Here is a 15,640-nt window from a genome sequence, read left to right as displayed (position 1 = left end):
TGAGTTCAAAATATGATCAGAAGCACTGCAATGTGTCACTATCGTTGTCACCATTGTTCCTCGTTGGTTAACTAAAGGTTAACACTCAATCAGCCCGACTCTGCACTGCAAGCGATCCCCTTAATAGCAGCATGACCCTTGTAGGGTCTCAGACGGTACTTTAAATTAGATGAGTCCCACAGCATACCACAACATGGCAACCTGAATACTTAATTTTACTGGACACCATACATTCACAATACATAAATCAGACATCCATTTTCATCATTTAAATTGATATATTTAATTTGTGCACCTCTATGCACAAATTAAATTTCTCCTGTTATTAAATATAGTGCCAGACTGGAGAGATTCTCTTCATGTAAACAAAGTATATTTTGTGTAAATTACATCCATGTTGAAAATGGTTTAAAGACTGATACATGTGAGTTTTGAGCACAGCGTTTCACACAGAACATATCTTAGGTCAAGGTGATGCAGCCATTAGTGCAGTTTGGATCAGAACGCCATGTCTGTTGGCAGGTACAGCAGTACCATAAGACACCATCCAAGTACAATCTGTAAGATTATGAAACCAGGATTACATAACTTTAGTATGCAAAAAATACAAATATCAGTTATACTCTCTTGTCCTTAGTTCAAGGTTTTGCTTAAGTTCTAAGTATGTCGTAGAACTTTGTTGCCCAAAGAAGACGATGAACTCGGATGTCAAAGCGGAACCCAATGATTGTGGACCAGCAGTACTCTGGGGAAAGCACTTTGCTGGGCTTGTGGAGCCAGAAGTACTTGTTGAGGTGACTCTCGTCATGCCACAAGGCCTCAATGTTTTTCTCTTTGTCCTTCATGATGCCCTGATGGCAGAACTCTGTTATGTTCTTCACCCCTTGCCACGTTCCCCCAAAGATGGCTGCATGGTAGTAGAAGTCCCCAGTCACCATGTACGCTGCCGATTCAGGGTTGCGGTCATAGGTATAGTCCTTCACATGACTGCGATAGTAAAATGCATGCAGCAGGCCCACTGTTTCGCCGAGAGCTTCTGAGCCGAAGCGACCCACGAAGACCTGGTCCACGTCAAAACAGAAGATGTACTGGTGCCAGTGCTGGATGTGTGACTCAATGAAGTCCGCAATGGTCTTCATGCGCAGCATGGAGATGTCCTGCCAGCGTTTTTGCTTTTTGACCTGAATGACCTTCATGTGCCGCTGCTTCATAAGCTTAACTTTAGGCACAAATTCTGGGATGTCCGTGAAGATGTAATATGTCACTGGTAACTCCACCATGAAGTACTGCTCAGCAGATTTAAGGAATTCCTTGAGGTAAACTTCCAAATATCTGCAGAAAAGCACAAAGGTAATACACACTGGTGAATTAATTGAAACGGGTATGGAGCCAAAAAGCAATAATATGCTGCTGCAAAATGGTAATATAAGATGGTATTGTACTAGAGGTAAAAAGCGTGGGGCGTTCTCCCTGTTTGATGATAAAAAATTAAAAGTCCAACTATTGAACAGTAAAGAAAAAAAAACCACGGGGGGGGGGGGGGGGACTTGCTGATGCAGATTAGTGAAATGACATTACATTGTTTTTTATTATGTGGAAGATATCGACCAACAATGACAAATCAGACTGATGGCAGATGATCATACTTGGAATGATTTTTAATAAATATCGGCTGATACCAGGTGCCAGTACTCCCTATGTCACCGAAAAGCAGGTGTTAGTACTCCCTATGTCACCGAAAAGCCGGTGCCAGTACTCCCTATGTCACCAAAAAGCAGGTGTTAGTACTCCCTATGTCACCGAAAAGCAGGTGCCAGTACTCCCTATGTCACCGAAAAGCAGGTGTTAGTACTCCCTATGTCACCGAAAAGCAGGTGCCAGTACTCCCTATGTCATCGAAAAGCAGGTGCCAGTACTCCCTATGTCACCGAAAAGCCGGTGCCAGTACTCCCTATGTCACCGAAAAGCCGGTGCCAGTACTCCCTATGTCATCGAAAAGCAGGTGCCAGTACTCCCTATGTCATCGAAAAGCCGGTGCCAGTACTCCCTATGTCATCGAAAAGCAGGTGCCAGTACTCCCTATGTCATCGAAAAGCCGGTGCCAGTACTCCCTATGTCACCGAAAAGCAGGTGCCAGTACTCCCTATGTCACCGAAAAGCAGGTGTTAGTACTCCCTATGTCACCGAAAAGCAGGTGCCAGTACTCCCTATGTCATCGAAAAGCAGGTGCCAGTACTCCCTATGTCACCAAAAAGCAGGTGTTAGTACTCCCTATGTCACCGAAAAGCAGGTGCCAGTACTCCCTATGTCACCGAAAAGCAGGTGTTAGTACTCCCTATGTCACCGAAAAGCAGGTGTTAGTACTCCCTATGTCACCGAAAAGCAGGTGCCAGTACTCCCTATGTCATCGAAAAGCAGGTGCCAGTACTCCCTATGTCACCGAAAAGCCGGTGCCAGTACTCCCTATGTCACCGAAAAGCCGGTGCCAGTACTCCCTATGTCATCGAAAAGCAGGTGCCAGTACTCCCTATGTCATCGAAAAGCCGGTGCCAGTACTCCCTATGTCATCGAAAAGCAGGTGCCAGTACTCCCTATGTCATCGAAAAGCCGGTGCCAGTACTCCCTATGTCACCGAAAAGCAGGTGCCAGTACTCCCTATGTCACCGAAAAGCAGGTGTTAGTACTCCCTATGTCACCGAAAAGCAGGTGCCAGTACTCCCTATGTCATCGAAAAGCCGGTGCCAGTACTCCCTATGTCATCGAAAAGCCGGTGCCAGTACTCCCTATGTCATCGAAAAGCCGGTGCCAGTACTCCCTATGTCACCGAAAAGCCGGTGCCAGTACTCCCTATGTCATCGAAAAGCAGGTGCCAGTACTCCCTATGTCACCGAAAAGCAGGTGCCAGTACTCCCTATGTCACCGAAAAGCAGGTGCCAGTACTCCCTATGTCATCGAAAAGCCGGTGCCAGTACTCCCTATGTCATCGAAAAGCCGGTGCCAGCACTCCCTATGTCATCGAAAAGCCGGTGCCAGTACTCCCTATGTCATCGAAAAGCCGGTGCCAGTACTCCCTATGTCATCGAAAAGCCGGTGCCAGTACTCCCTATGTCACCGAAAAGCAGGTGCCAGTACTCCCTATGTCATCGAAAAGCCGGTGCCAGTACTCCCTATGTCATCGAAAAGCCGGTGCCAGTACTCCCTATGTCACCGAAAAGCAGGTGCCAGTACTCCCTATGTCACCGAAAAGCAGGTGCCAGTACTCCCTATGTCATCGAAAAGCAGGTGCCAGTGCTCCCTATGTCATCGAAAAGCAGGTGCCAGTGCTCCCTATGTCACCGAAAAGCAGGTGTTAGTGCTCCCTATGTCATCGAAAAGCCGGTGCCAGTACTCCCTATGTCATCGAAAAGCAGGTGCCAGTACTCCCTATGTCATCGAAAAGCAGGTGCCAGTACTCCCTATGTCACCGAAAAGCAGGTGCCAGTACTCCCTATGTCACCGAAAAGCAGGTGCCAGTACTCCCTATGTCACCGAAAAGCAGGTGCCAGTACTCCCTATGTCACCGAAAAGCAGGTGTTAGTACTCCCTATGTCACCGAAAAGCAGGTGTTAGTACTTCTGATGTCACTGAAAAGCAACGATACCAATGCTGCTTCAATGAGCTCAATAAGCTACCCTGAGTGCACTTTTCTTCTCCAGCAGATTTCAAAGAGGGGAGAGTCCTAAACTTACTTTCAGAAGACATTTATCTCAATGCATATGAATTTCTCTTCTTTTAATTTTAATAAGTTAAGCCTCACTCCAGCACATACCACAATACTGCTAAGCATCGCATTATGATTGCTTTGATTCATTGAGTTAGAAGGAGACCAATAATACCTTCTATGAATTACATAACGGGTATATAATCCACCCATGACTGTTGTGCACTTCCACCTTATTATGAAAAATGCACAGGAGGGGTATAAGGATGAAAGTCATTAAATGGATTTTGAGACGGTGCAGTGCTAATGAATAAGAATAATAATAATAAATACTTTATTGATCCCTTTGGGGAAATTGTTTTTACACCTCCCTCAACTTGCTCTTTGAAGAGTAAGCTGGCAGTGAAGGGCAGCCACCTGTAGCGGCGCCCAGGGAGCTGGGGGTTAAGGGCCTTGCTCAAGGACCCGCAGACGTGCTGAGGCTGGGTTTGAACCGGTAACCATTCTGATTACAGGCACACAGGCTTAGCTCACTGAGCCACACGCTGCCCCATAATGCGGGGGTGGGGGGGGGAACGCAAGCACTAAATGCATGGTAAAGTACATTTCAGCCATGATCAAACTCATCACCATTACTCTCCACTGTAAAAAAAGAAGAAGAAAATCAAACAGATATGATAAACAAAAGGTTACAGCGGTTTCTTCTGCTTTTTTCCGTCATCTACTCACTAAATCTAGAAAAAAAAACTCGCACAGCCCATTATGATTGATTATTAAACTGCTTAAAACAGTGTAACATAGTCAGATGCTAGTTTGATTTTTTTGTGATCAAATCTTTATTAAAGAAAAATCACAGAAAGGGAACAAGTAAAAAAAAATTTCACTGTGTACAACACCTGCCCCCCCCCCGCGCCTTGCTGGCCACCCCCCACCCCTCCCACTCAGCCCTACCATGAGACAGCTGAAGAGAAGCAGAGTTGTCAGGCAGAGACGACCAGTGTACCACATCTGGCAGTGAGCACAGAGAGAGAGAGAGAGAGACAGAGACAGAGAGAGAAGCAAACAAAAAAAGCTTCATCCACTAACATCCAACCAAATCTGTACCTGCTGCAAGGCATAAAGCCATTTTTGAATGGTTAAGGCAGAAGATTTGTTCATCTGGAATGCAGATAACTCCAGCAATACGAGGCTCTAGAAAGTGGACATCCAGACAGATAGAATTGCAAGGTCTGGAGATTTCCAATGGTAGGCTAAAAGCAGCTTAGTTGCACTGGAGGCCGACATCAGAAGCACCCCCCCTCACCCAAGTTGTGAGTGAGGGAGAGAAAGGTACAGGAGGAGAAGGACTACAGGGGATAAACAAATGGGGGAGGAGATAATCGAGGAGAGGGAATCCCAGAGGGTTCCAGATGGAGGACAGACCTGGAACACATGAAGGTGCCAGAGACCCGAAGGGGGCAGAGAAGACAGAGTGAGTCAGACTCTAAGCCCATAACGTGGCATTTCCTGGCAGTGGGGTACAATCTATGAACAATGTTAAATTGTTGATGCAGAGCACTTAAAGCAGGTCACTCAAATTTGCTAGTTTGTTGGATGCAAATACAATTATTTACGTGGGAATATAGCATTAGCAATGGCTGTGGTAGTAATTAGTACCAGTACTAAACAAATGTAATTCACCATACAGCTTTCAAAAATGCAGTACTGCCGTACATTTCAATACCAGTACCCCATGCAACACCAAGACAGACTGGTCGCTGACAACAGACCTCTGATCTGATATTAGAACCAAAATATTACAAGTATTATTTATTAAAATACTTCTTAATAATTTCACATGCAATACTACTAGCATAATGTTCTCAGATGCTGGACAATCCTCACCAACCTTCCAATAGCAAATACAGTCAGTGCCACAGAGGTTCGCTTCTGTATGTGGTGTCGGTCGAAATCTCCTGGATCAAAAGTCCCCTCCCACATAATAGGTGCTCCCCATTTTGTGCACGTCTGAACATCTACTCTGGACCTTTGTGAAGAGGGGAAAAAATGTAAATAAGGCAGAAGTGATGCTTTCCTTCCTTTAGGGAGACAAACAATTATTACTTGTCCAAAGCAGCTAACAGGTCAAGATCATCTATGAAGAACAAGAAATATGATCTTGCACCGAAGGAGATGTCAGTAAGATTGCTTTATTGCATGGGTAAAAACGTAAATATTCATTAAGGTGGCTGCATTAGTATCAGGATGCCAACTGACTTACCAGAGATCCAGTGAGCTGTCCAACTCATTCTGAGACTTTAACTTCTCATTGTAGTTTAATGGGCATTTCCCCATGGCATAGAGTTCTTGAAAAAACCTGTATTTAAGAGCAATAAATATGCATTCTTGCAACAGAATTTATTACTGAATACTCAATGGATGACTGACGCAAATTACCTGGATTTAGTTACGAAGTACAAATGTAAGTTTGAACACTCTGCTCATAATTATTTTGGCATTATTAATCCATCTGTCTTCCAGCACAAAGAAAGCTGGGAGCAGCAGAAGAAAGAGAGCCGGGAAACACCCCTAAAAGGATGCTACTTAACTGCAGGGCACATAAGCTCACACACACAAGCACAAAATCAGGCACCTATTCACCCAACTGCATGGTTTTAAACTGCAGGTGTAAATTTGTTATGCATGCAAACCATTGCCACACACATAAAAAATGGCATATTACAAAAGACCACATTAGCCCTGTCCTGTGCTCCCTTCACTGGCTTCCATTTACACTGGAGATATAAAGTACTGAATGGCCTTATATCAGAATATCATAGAGATATAATTGTTTCATGCAACCCTCCTCGCCTGCTTTCGATGTCAAGGATAACGGAAGCCCATTTCCACCACATAAAGAAAAAAAAATGTTTCCAAGAATCCCTCCATTATCTCTTGCAATTCTAGCTTTACTTTTTGGAATTCTCATTATTATTTCCCCCCCTCGCAACTTTTTTTGCCAATCGGAAGTGTCACCTCCTCTGCAGGACGCTGTTTAGGAATATACCCGAAACACGCATTGTTCACGTAATGTTATCTGCTGGCACATTATGGATTTCATGTTAGCTCGCTACACAGCAAATGTGCCAGTGTTAAATTAACACTGCATGGTTCTTTGGTTATTAAGAGCTGAACTAAAAACTTACATAAAAAGAGAAAAGGCTATGTTGGTCTGAGCCTTTCTTATTATGGTGGGTTAGAAAAAAACAGTTCGAATGAGAGTACATTAAAATAGGGTAGATATGGGCCACCCATTTTGTACTTGTGTGCCACCCATATGGGCTTGCAATTTGGGAAGAGGTGGAGACACATTGCCTTAACACACTGTTGTAAATTTAACACTATAAGAGTTAATAAATATTAACACTGTAAAAACAACACTCACTGCACACTGAAAAGTGTTAAAGGTAACTCTGAATGGTGTGGACACATAGACACCATGCAGTGTTAATTTAACACTGGCATATTTGCTGTGTACATTTTGAAAACAGTAAAATAGGCACTAGTAATACCATCATTGTTTTGGTTCAAGTTGATCAGTTACTTGGATGATGCCAGTGTTTGGCTGGGGTTTTCTAGTAGTCTAAAAATTGAAAGGCATGTTTGATATTTTTTACTGACTAATTAGAACATAAGTTTTGTGCAATGTCACAATTGTTAGGGTCTGTAGCAGCCAATAATGTAGTAACCTCTAATAAAGTACTAATTACGTTGTTAATGTAATGAAAGTCAATAATGTCATAACATGGTGCATTTTTGTTTCAGAAATGTTATTACATTATTGGTAAGTTACATTATCCATTTTTATTACATTAAGAATGGAAATATGTTATTGGCAATTTTTATATTAATGGCGAGTTCATTATTGGCTGATACAGGGTTTTGTAATACACAAAGCATTAATGGCAGATATGTCTATATCACACAAGAAAATGTTACATTTTATTGCCCCTTTCCATTTCAAACTTGGCTAACATTTACAAGATAATTATCGTTGCAAGTTCTGATGTAGGCTACCAATCACACCCTCAGCTGGAAATACTGAAATGCCTGGACAGAGTAGGTGCAGCCGTTGTAGTCTTCGCTCCTTTCTGCTACTCTACGCTCATTGCATTGAACCATTAAAGCAGAAGCAGAAGTGGTACCTCTGGGTACTTGCTGGTTGTTAGAAAGGAACTCAGAATTATGAGAAAAAAAGTAAGAATCGTGAGAAAGAAGTCATAAGTACGAGAAATAAAGCTGCAATTCAGAGCAATAGAGTCAAAATTCTGAGAAATAGAGTCAGAATTCTGAGAAATAAAGTCAGAATTAAGCAAACTTTTTTTTTTTAATCCCCCATGTGGTAGAAACAGGCAGAGTGGGATATCTATCAGTACCAAGAACAGCAAGAACCATGGCAGGCTGCAGAGCACTCTCCTACAGAGCTCCTCAGCTGAGGAAAAAGTCTTCCGGTGGATGTGCGAGATTCAGGCAAGTCTAGACAAACACAACTTGTTCAGACTAGCTCATAGGGACTCTAGTTCTAGCTCCGCCCAACTACTCACTCCCAGTTAGACCTATAGTGTAAAGTGTAGAGCTGGGTGGGGATCGGTGCCATTGGCTTTGGATGAACTGAACTGTCAGTGCTGTCACTCTAGCTTCACACCCCCTTGCGTTGGAGTGCTGACATTTCAGGGACTCCCCCCCATGCCTGCGTTCCCACCTGCCTATCCTTCCTACTTATGCTGCCATAGCCATATCTGCCGGAGCTTACATATTACACTCACCTAACTGTTTGCACTGCCTCTAGTCTCCCTTAATAAGGCTAATGCACTTTTATCCCTGCTACCCCTCCTGGGGAGTGCTGCCTGGAGACCCAAAAAGAGCATGATATCCTGCCTGCCCTGCTGCCTGTGACGTCCCTACTACCTGTGATGCCCTTCCTGAATGCCCTGCTGCCTGTGACGTCCCTACTACCTGTGATGCCCTTCCTGAATGCCCTGCTGCCTGTGACGTCCCTACTACCTGTGACGTTCTTCCTGCCTGCGACGCCTCTCCTGCCTGCCCTGCTGCCTGGACTTAACAAATCGGAGCATATAAATCAAGACTTTGTTCATTTGACTTCCTCTGCCAGCCCCTGAAAGATGAGCTCCTCCTTTGGGTCTGGGTTCCTCCCAAGGTTTCTTCCTTCTAGGGAGTTTTTCCTTGCCACTGTCACCTCTGGCTTGCACACTGCAGGCTTTGGGCAGGGATAATGTAAAGTGCTTTGAGACAATGTAATGCTGTGAATGTGCTATATAAATAGAATTGAACTGAACTGAACTGAACTGAAATTGAACTGAGATACTAAGCAAGTCAAGGCATACAATGCAGCAGTACAGTGATCCCCTGCCTATCGTGGAAGATGCGTTCCAGACCAATCAGTGATAGGTGAAAATCTGCGATATAGATAGACCATTTAAATAAACTTTTTTTTTTTATAGTTTAAGCTTTAAAATACCCCTCCCACACGCTTTAAACACATGTAAACTTATTAAAACAGCACATATGATATGTGGATGTCGGGCTAAGGATATGAGTAACATAATAATAATAATAATAATAATAATAATAATAATAATAATAATAATAATAACAATAACAACAACAACATGTAATGTATATGTATGTGATTCCATTTTAACGACGGTTTTAATCCGAGGAGTTGCCACCCTCTTTCCTGTTTGTCTAAAGGAAAGTGATGTGGGGGCTCATATTCTTTTCATCCTTCTTGATGTATCATTCCGTCAATTCATTCACGCCATAATGGCGAGCGACGTCCGCGTAATGCTTTCCTTCCTGAAGCATATCCAGGAGTTTTACCTTCTCCTGAATGGTCAAGGTCTTCCTCTGGCGCTTAGGCTCACTACTACCAGAAGGCTTAGAAGATGCAGGACGCTATGGAGCCGTCGTAGGGCTTAAAACGACAAGCAATCGAATCACAAGCAAGGTACGCGATACGCAGAGAACTGTGACGCGTTGGGGAAAAATCCGCGATATAGCGGGGGATCACTGTACAATGAATGAGCAGTACATATTCATGAAGATAATAAATGCACATGCTTACCGTATAGCGCAGTGACCAAAAAAAATCACAAAAATCACCACAGCTGCACACAAAGCGAAACATATTTTGACTTTGGCCCTAGGAGGGGAAAAGAATGGGTTTTTTTCTGCATCTTTTACAGTTTTCTGCAAGTCAAAGCCGATATTTTCATTAGAATTGTTTTAGATTGGAATTGCTGAAGACTATTAAAATGCAACGGCAAATATGCCTATTAAAAAGTAAAAAGGACATCCCAGTATTTTGTTTACTACAGGAATGCTTCACTTACGGAGATATTAATACAGATGAAAGTAGTATGAAATTGACCACAATTGAAATGAATCACTATTAAATGTATTAAATCATTTAATTAATAATTATTACATTGATCATAGCTACTGATGGTGAAATTACTCAAGGATTGACCATAACTTGCTTGATTAAGTCTCAGACTTGAGTTGCTTAATCATAAGAAGTACAATATGACTTGAGACATGATGGTTAGGAATTGTGACTAGTGTATATGTCATATTTAAATGACAGATAAAGAATTAAACGCATTCCAACTTAAAGGCAGAGTTTAAGGCGATCTACATTTCCCAGTCTGAGGGGAGGTTCATTCTGAAGTTCTGTCACCCCCAAGGTCACAGTCAATTTTTTTTGTCTTGGCTGCCTTGTATATCAGCAGCAGAATTAGATAATTTTCCATTCAAATTACAATTTCTTTATTGTCATTGCAAGAAGTTACAATGAAACTCAATTTGTGTGATATTAAGGGAAAAGATTAACAAGATTAAGTTAAATAAATATAAAATATAAAAGTATTAAAAATAAAATAATGCAAGGTTATGAAAGAGGCAGAGAAAGTAGCTATGCTTAGGGTATACAGTCGCCATTAGTAGACATGCTGTAATATCCGTATCCTAATTTTGTGTGAGGCATCAAAAGATTGTTTTTGTCTGGGTTTTTTTGTGTAGAGAATCTCACCTGCTTGCCTGCTTCAACCAGGATCTTACAAATTTGCTTCGTGCAGAACAGTCCCTGGAAGAACAGTTAATTCAGGAAACCATTTAGTACATAATAACATAAGCAGTAAGGCATTAAACTCCTCAATGTCAACAGATGTGAGGTTTGATATATGAGACATTCTCTGAGCCATTTTACACGTTGCACATTTTTAAGTACCATGTTACAAAGTTCAGCCATATCTGTACACGAATGTGAAAATTTCCATATGTTTAGTAAACCTATTAAAGCAGAAGTTATTCATTTTTGCTGACTTCACATATAGTGACAACCCCAGATTTTAATGCTCCATGCAGAACTTAGTAGCTATGGTATAATACCACAATAGGAGCGAACAGTGAGGTAATACTAAAAATGTTGCGGTGATTGTGAGCTGAGTCACTAATCTCAGTATTCATGTTTCAGATTTGTACGCTCCATGCTGTAATAAGAACTCAACAATGCATGTAGCTTAAACTAGAGACCTGCGCGGGACGGATTTTTCAGTCCCGCTCCTGCCCGCTCCCGTAAAAAATATTATATTATTTTCTCCCGCCCGCAAAATCCCGCAGGTAAACATATAAGTAGTTTTATTTTTACCGCTTCTTCCCGCTACTCTGTTATTTGTTTCACTTGCTTCCCTTTTGAGTATATATAAAAAAGAAACGGAAAATAAACAAATATGTTTCGTTCTATTTGAGTTTAATTAAATGGAATGATGAACATGGACACGAACGAGGAGCTTTTCAGAACATGTCATCCCGTCCAAGCGCCAGGCTGATTCCTTCTTGGGGGGTCCGGTTACGTCCCCCGGCACTCAGAGCTCGGCTATTGTAGTTTCTGTAGACGATTCGCCTGTAAATTGTTATTATTTTAATTTAGTCGTTCTTGTTGCTTTTGTGCAGTAGATAAATAATAGAGTATTTGTTTTTAATAAATTAATTTTAAGATAATTCCATTTTGCGGGAGTCCCGCGATTAATTCTATTCTCCCGCAACCCGCACATACATGAGGACCTTACCACCCACACCCACCCATCAAATCTTGTCCCGCGCCGCACTCGGTGCGTTGGGTTCCGCGGTACTCCCGCGGGAGTGCAGGTCTCTAGCTTAAACATTTCAGTCCGATACAGATTTTCAACAGTATCCCCAAATACTGCCAAAACTGCCCCCATACTAACCTCATTTTGACGTGCGTACTGCATTCAAATGATGCACCGTCATTCACAATGATGTATGAACAGGAAAGGACCAACTACCAAAACAAACAAAGAAGTTACTTATTCCAAGTCTCAAACTATCTACCAATGCAGTCAAATTAACATTGAGGAAGTAAAACCTTATTTCGCACTTTAATGCTAAAAAGTGTTACATGTAAATAAGCACACACGTTTAAACACTGCTTCATTGTTAATTTCATGTAGGTGTCAGTTATATGTTATATTATTAATCTTTACGAAAAGTGCTGCACTGCTTTAGACACCAGCATTCTATGGATTTATCTGGATTCATAATGATTTTTTTGTGCTTTATTAAACTGCTATATATGGAGGGAAATCCCGGACATTTTTCAAAAGGAATTGCAAATTGCATTGAATGTTATATGCCTTAGGAAAACGCAATTGCAATGCAATTTGCAATTCCTTTTGAAAAATGTCCGGGATTTCCCTCCATACATCTGTCCTGTCCCAAGTTATTTCTACAGCTCTATCAACGAAATGTATCCCTTCCTCCCCTGGTGATCTTGTCTCCACTCTAAACACAATCCTGTCTGACTCATTAGATCTTGTTGCCCCCTTGAAAACCAAACTGGTCTCCTTTGCTAACCCTGCTCCATGGTATACTCCTGAGCTGCGTTGCATGGAACAGAAAGGCTGGCGACTTGAGCGACTACTCAAGAAAACTCACCTTTCTGTCCATGCTGAAGCGTACAAAGAACATATGGCCTGTTGCAACGATGCCTTACAAAATGCTAAATCTGTCTACTATTCTAGTGTCAAACAATAATAATAAGAACCCACGCATCCCGTTTTCTTTACTGTCAGAAGATTATTCAAGCCCCCTGACCATAACATTTCTCCCACTACGGAAATCTGCAATGCCTTCCTTCAGTTTTTTGATTCCAAAATTTCTGCTATTTATGCATCTCTGGACAGAAACCACTCTGATGCTGATCCAGTCTTCCTATCTCCTCCCAGTTTCCCAGCTCCAACTAGCTCTCTGACTAACTTTTCGTCTGTCAATGTGTCTGAGGTCCATGACATAATCTCTGCTGCTAATTCTGCCTTTGGGACAAAATCCGCATTTAGCAAAATTAGCCCGATAACCCTCAAAATTGGACCACACTACCATCTCTCCATCTACTCTGGTCCGAAACCTTGGTGTCACCTTTGACCCAACCCTCTCATTTGACGCACACCTACGTTCCATAGTAAAAACTGCTTACTTTCACCTCCGTAAAATCGCCCGTATTAGGTCATACCTTTCAAACTCTGCTGCAGAGTCCCTCAATTGCCTTTATCTCTAGCTGTCTTGACTACTGCAACTTACTACTCGCTGGTATCTCTGCTAAATCTCTCCTTAAACTTCAGATAGTTCAGAACTCTGCTGCCCGCCTCCTGACTCACACTCGTTCCTATCAGCACATCACACCCGTTCTGCAGAGCCTGCACTGGCTCCCTATAAAAAGTGCATTCATTTCAAAATGCTTTTTCTGACATTTAAAGCTGTTAATAATCAAGGTCCACCATATCTTACTGATTTGCTTCTACCCTACCAGCCTCCCCGCAGTCTTAGAACTTCCTCTAGTGGTTCTCTCTTCATCCCCCCTTCCAAATTACATAGCTATGGTGACCTTGCATTCTCCCGTTTAGCTCCCCGCCTTTGGAACTCACTACCTACTGCCATCTGTTTATCAACTTCTGTTTCAGATTTTAAAACCAAGCTAAAAACCTCTCTCTTTCCTAAGGCATATAACATTCCATATGCATAATGTGTAATTTGTTTTCTGTGTACTTTCTCTGTAAGCATCTGAGTTCTTGTAAAAGCGCTATATAAATAAAATGTATTATTATTTACTTGATGAATCGTCAGATTAACAGATTATTGATATAATTGACAGTGATTGCCATAATCTCTACTTACTTAACAGTTTTGCTGTACAGTACATCTACTCTTAAATCACGTTTATGGTGTGCGGTATGGATGTTATATTAAAAATGAGAATTTTACTAAAATGTAAATAAAATAAGTTACACAAATAAAATTATCTACACCTAAACAAACTACAAATATTGCCATAGCCACCTCCACCTACTCAAACAAGCAACCTTAGTAGCTTGGAGTCATACTACAGATTCATAGGCAGCATTGAACAGTGCTTTGCTGTACCTTACTGATTGGAAAACATCCATGTCTTACACTTAAGTCATATCCAACAAGCTGCTCTGTCATCTAATCAATTAAAGAAACAGCTTGTTGACAGATCTTTTAGTAATACTCGCAATTCAAGGTTTTACTGTAACTTACACGTAATTTGTGAGTGTTTTGCAAGACAAGCAAAAATTTATAAATTTTAACTTGATAAACGAGCAAGGTCTTGCAATATTAGCATTATGTATATGCTTTGTCTGCCTAGCGTCACGTGATCACAACTGAGCCGATGGTTCTTCTCTCTCTCTCGCTGCGGGATTGTGGGTAATCGTCTCCTATGCTTGGTCTCAGTCGGTGTGCCTCACTCATATAGTCAAAATTTCGTAAAAAAGCACCACCCAAATAAGGGTGCAGCAGTGCGAACAATCCAATGTCCACATTTCTGCTAAATCGAAAAGGAGGCAAAGGCAGCTGTCATTGGATAGGTTCCTTGTTAAAGTCTCCTCTTTCTCGACTCCCTCACACCATCCACAATTCTTTTCAAAGGTAAAGTGCAGGTTAATTTGTTTTATGTATTTTTACTTTATATTTTGTATTAATCATTTTTATATGAATATTTTTGGGTTGTGGAACGAATCATCGGAGTTTCCATTATTTCTAAATGGAAAATTCACTCTCCTCCTTGGATTGCCACCTTATCGTGGTGGAGGGGTTTGCGTGCCTCAGTGAACCCGGGGGCTATGTTGTCAGGGGCAATAGCCCCTGGTAGGGTCTCCCAAGGCGAAAAGGTCCCAGGGGAGAGGCCAGACAAAGAGCAATCCAAAAGAACCCCATGAACAAATTTAAAAACAAAGTCCCGTTTCCCTCGCCCAGACTAGGGTCACCGGGGCCCCACCCTGGAGCCAGGCCTGGGGGAGGGACCCGTTGGCGAGCGCCTGGTGGCCGGGCCTTGGCCCGTGGGGCCCGGCCGGACACAGCCCGAAAGAGGCACGTGGGACTGTCCCCAGGTGGGCCCACCACCCGCAGGGGGAATGTCAGGGGTTCGGTGCTTTGTGGATCGGGTGGCGGCCAAGGGAGGCCCTGGCGGTCCGATCCCCGGCTTACAAAACTGGCTTTCGGGACATGGAATGTCACCTCTCTGGTGGGGAAGGAGCCTGAGTTTGTGCGTGAGGTTGAGAGGTATCGACTAGATACAGTATAGTCGGGCTCACCTCAACACATAGCTTGGGTTCTGGAACCAATCTCCTGGAGAGGGGCTGGACGCTCTTTTACTCTGGAGTTGCGGCGGGTGAGCGACGCCGGGCTGGGGTGGGGCTATTGGTGGCCCCACAGCTCGGTGCATTAACGACGGAGTTTACCCCTGTGAACGAGAGGGCTGTTTCCCTGCGCCTTCGGGTCGGGGATAGGTCTCTGACTGTCATCTGCGCTTATGCGCCGAATGTCAGTTCGGAGTACCCGGCC

General features: G+C 42.7%; 2 protein-coding genes across 10 annotated transcripts in view; both read right to left on the bottom strand.

Moving 5' to 3' along the window:
• Positions 1–15,640, bottom strand: part of LOC111859078 (epithelial membrane protein 3-like) — a 234,295-nt gene that overhangs the window by 37,149 nt on the left and 181,506 nt on the right. The gene's annotated exons all lie outside the window — the stretch shown is intronic.
• Positions 199–15,640, bottom strand: part of LOC111859140 (N-acetyllactosaminide alpha-1,3-galactosyltransferase-like) — a 37,398-nt gene continuing 21,956 nt past the window's right edge. For 4 of the 9 annotated variants that reach the window (XM_023841593.2, XM_023841592.2, XM_072713471.1 and 1 more), the window contains 5 exons: positions 10,791–10,844; positions 9,825–9,902; positions 5,961–6,056; positions 5,589–5,726; positions 199–1,332 (listed from right to left, as the gene is read on the bottom strand). In XM_023841593.2, the coding sequence (XP_023697361.2) occupies positions 651–1,332; positions 5,589–5,726; positions 5,961–6,056; positions 9,825–9,902; positions 10,791–10,844 (1,048 nt within the window). In that variant the 3' untranslated portion in view covers positions 199–650. Of the gene's footprint in view, positions 1,333–5,588; positions 5,727–5,960; positions 6,057–8,743; positions 8,958–9,824; positions 9,903–10,790; positions 10,845–11,988; positions 12,063–15,640 lie in introns of all 9 variants that reach the window. The other 5 variants (XM_023841594.2, XM_023841590.2, XM_023841591.2 and 2 more) reach the window with 5 other exon arrangements.

The sequence above is a fragment of the Paramormyrops kingsleyae genome, chromosome 6, assembly GCF_048594095.1.
Source record: "Paramormyrops kingsleyae isolate MSU_618 chromosome 6, PKINGS_0.4, whole genome shotgun sequence".
In the NCBI taxonomy this organism is placed as follows: domain Eukaryota; kingdom Metazoa; phylum Chordata; class Actinopteri; order Osteoglossiformes; family Mormyridae; genus Paramormyrops; species Paramormyrops kingsleyae.
Note: the sequence above shows the minus strand (reverse complement) of the source record. Positions and strands in the feature narration are given on the sequence as shown.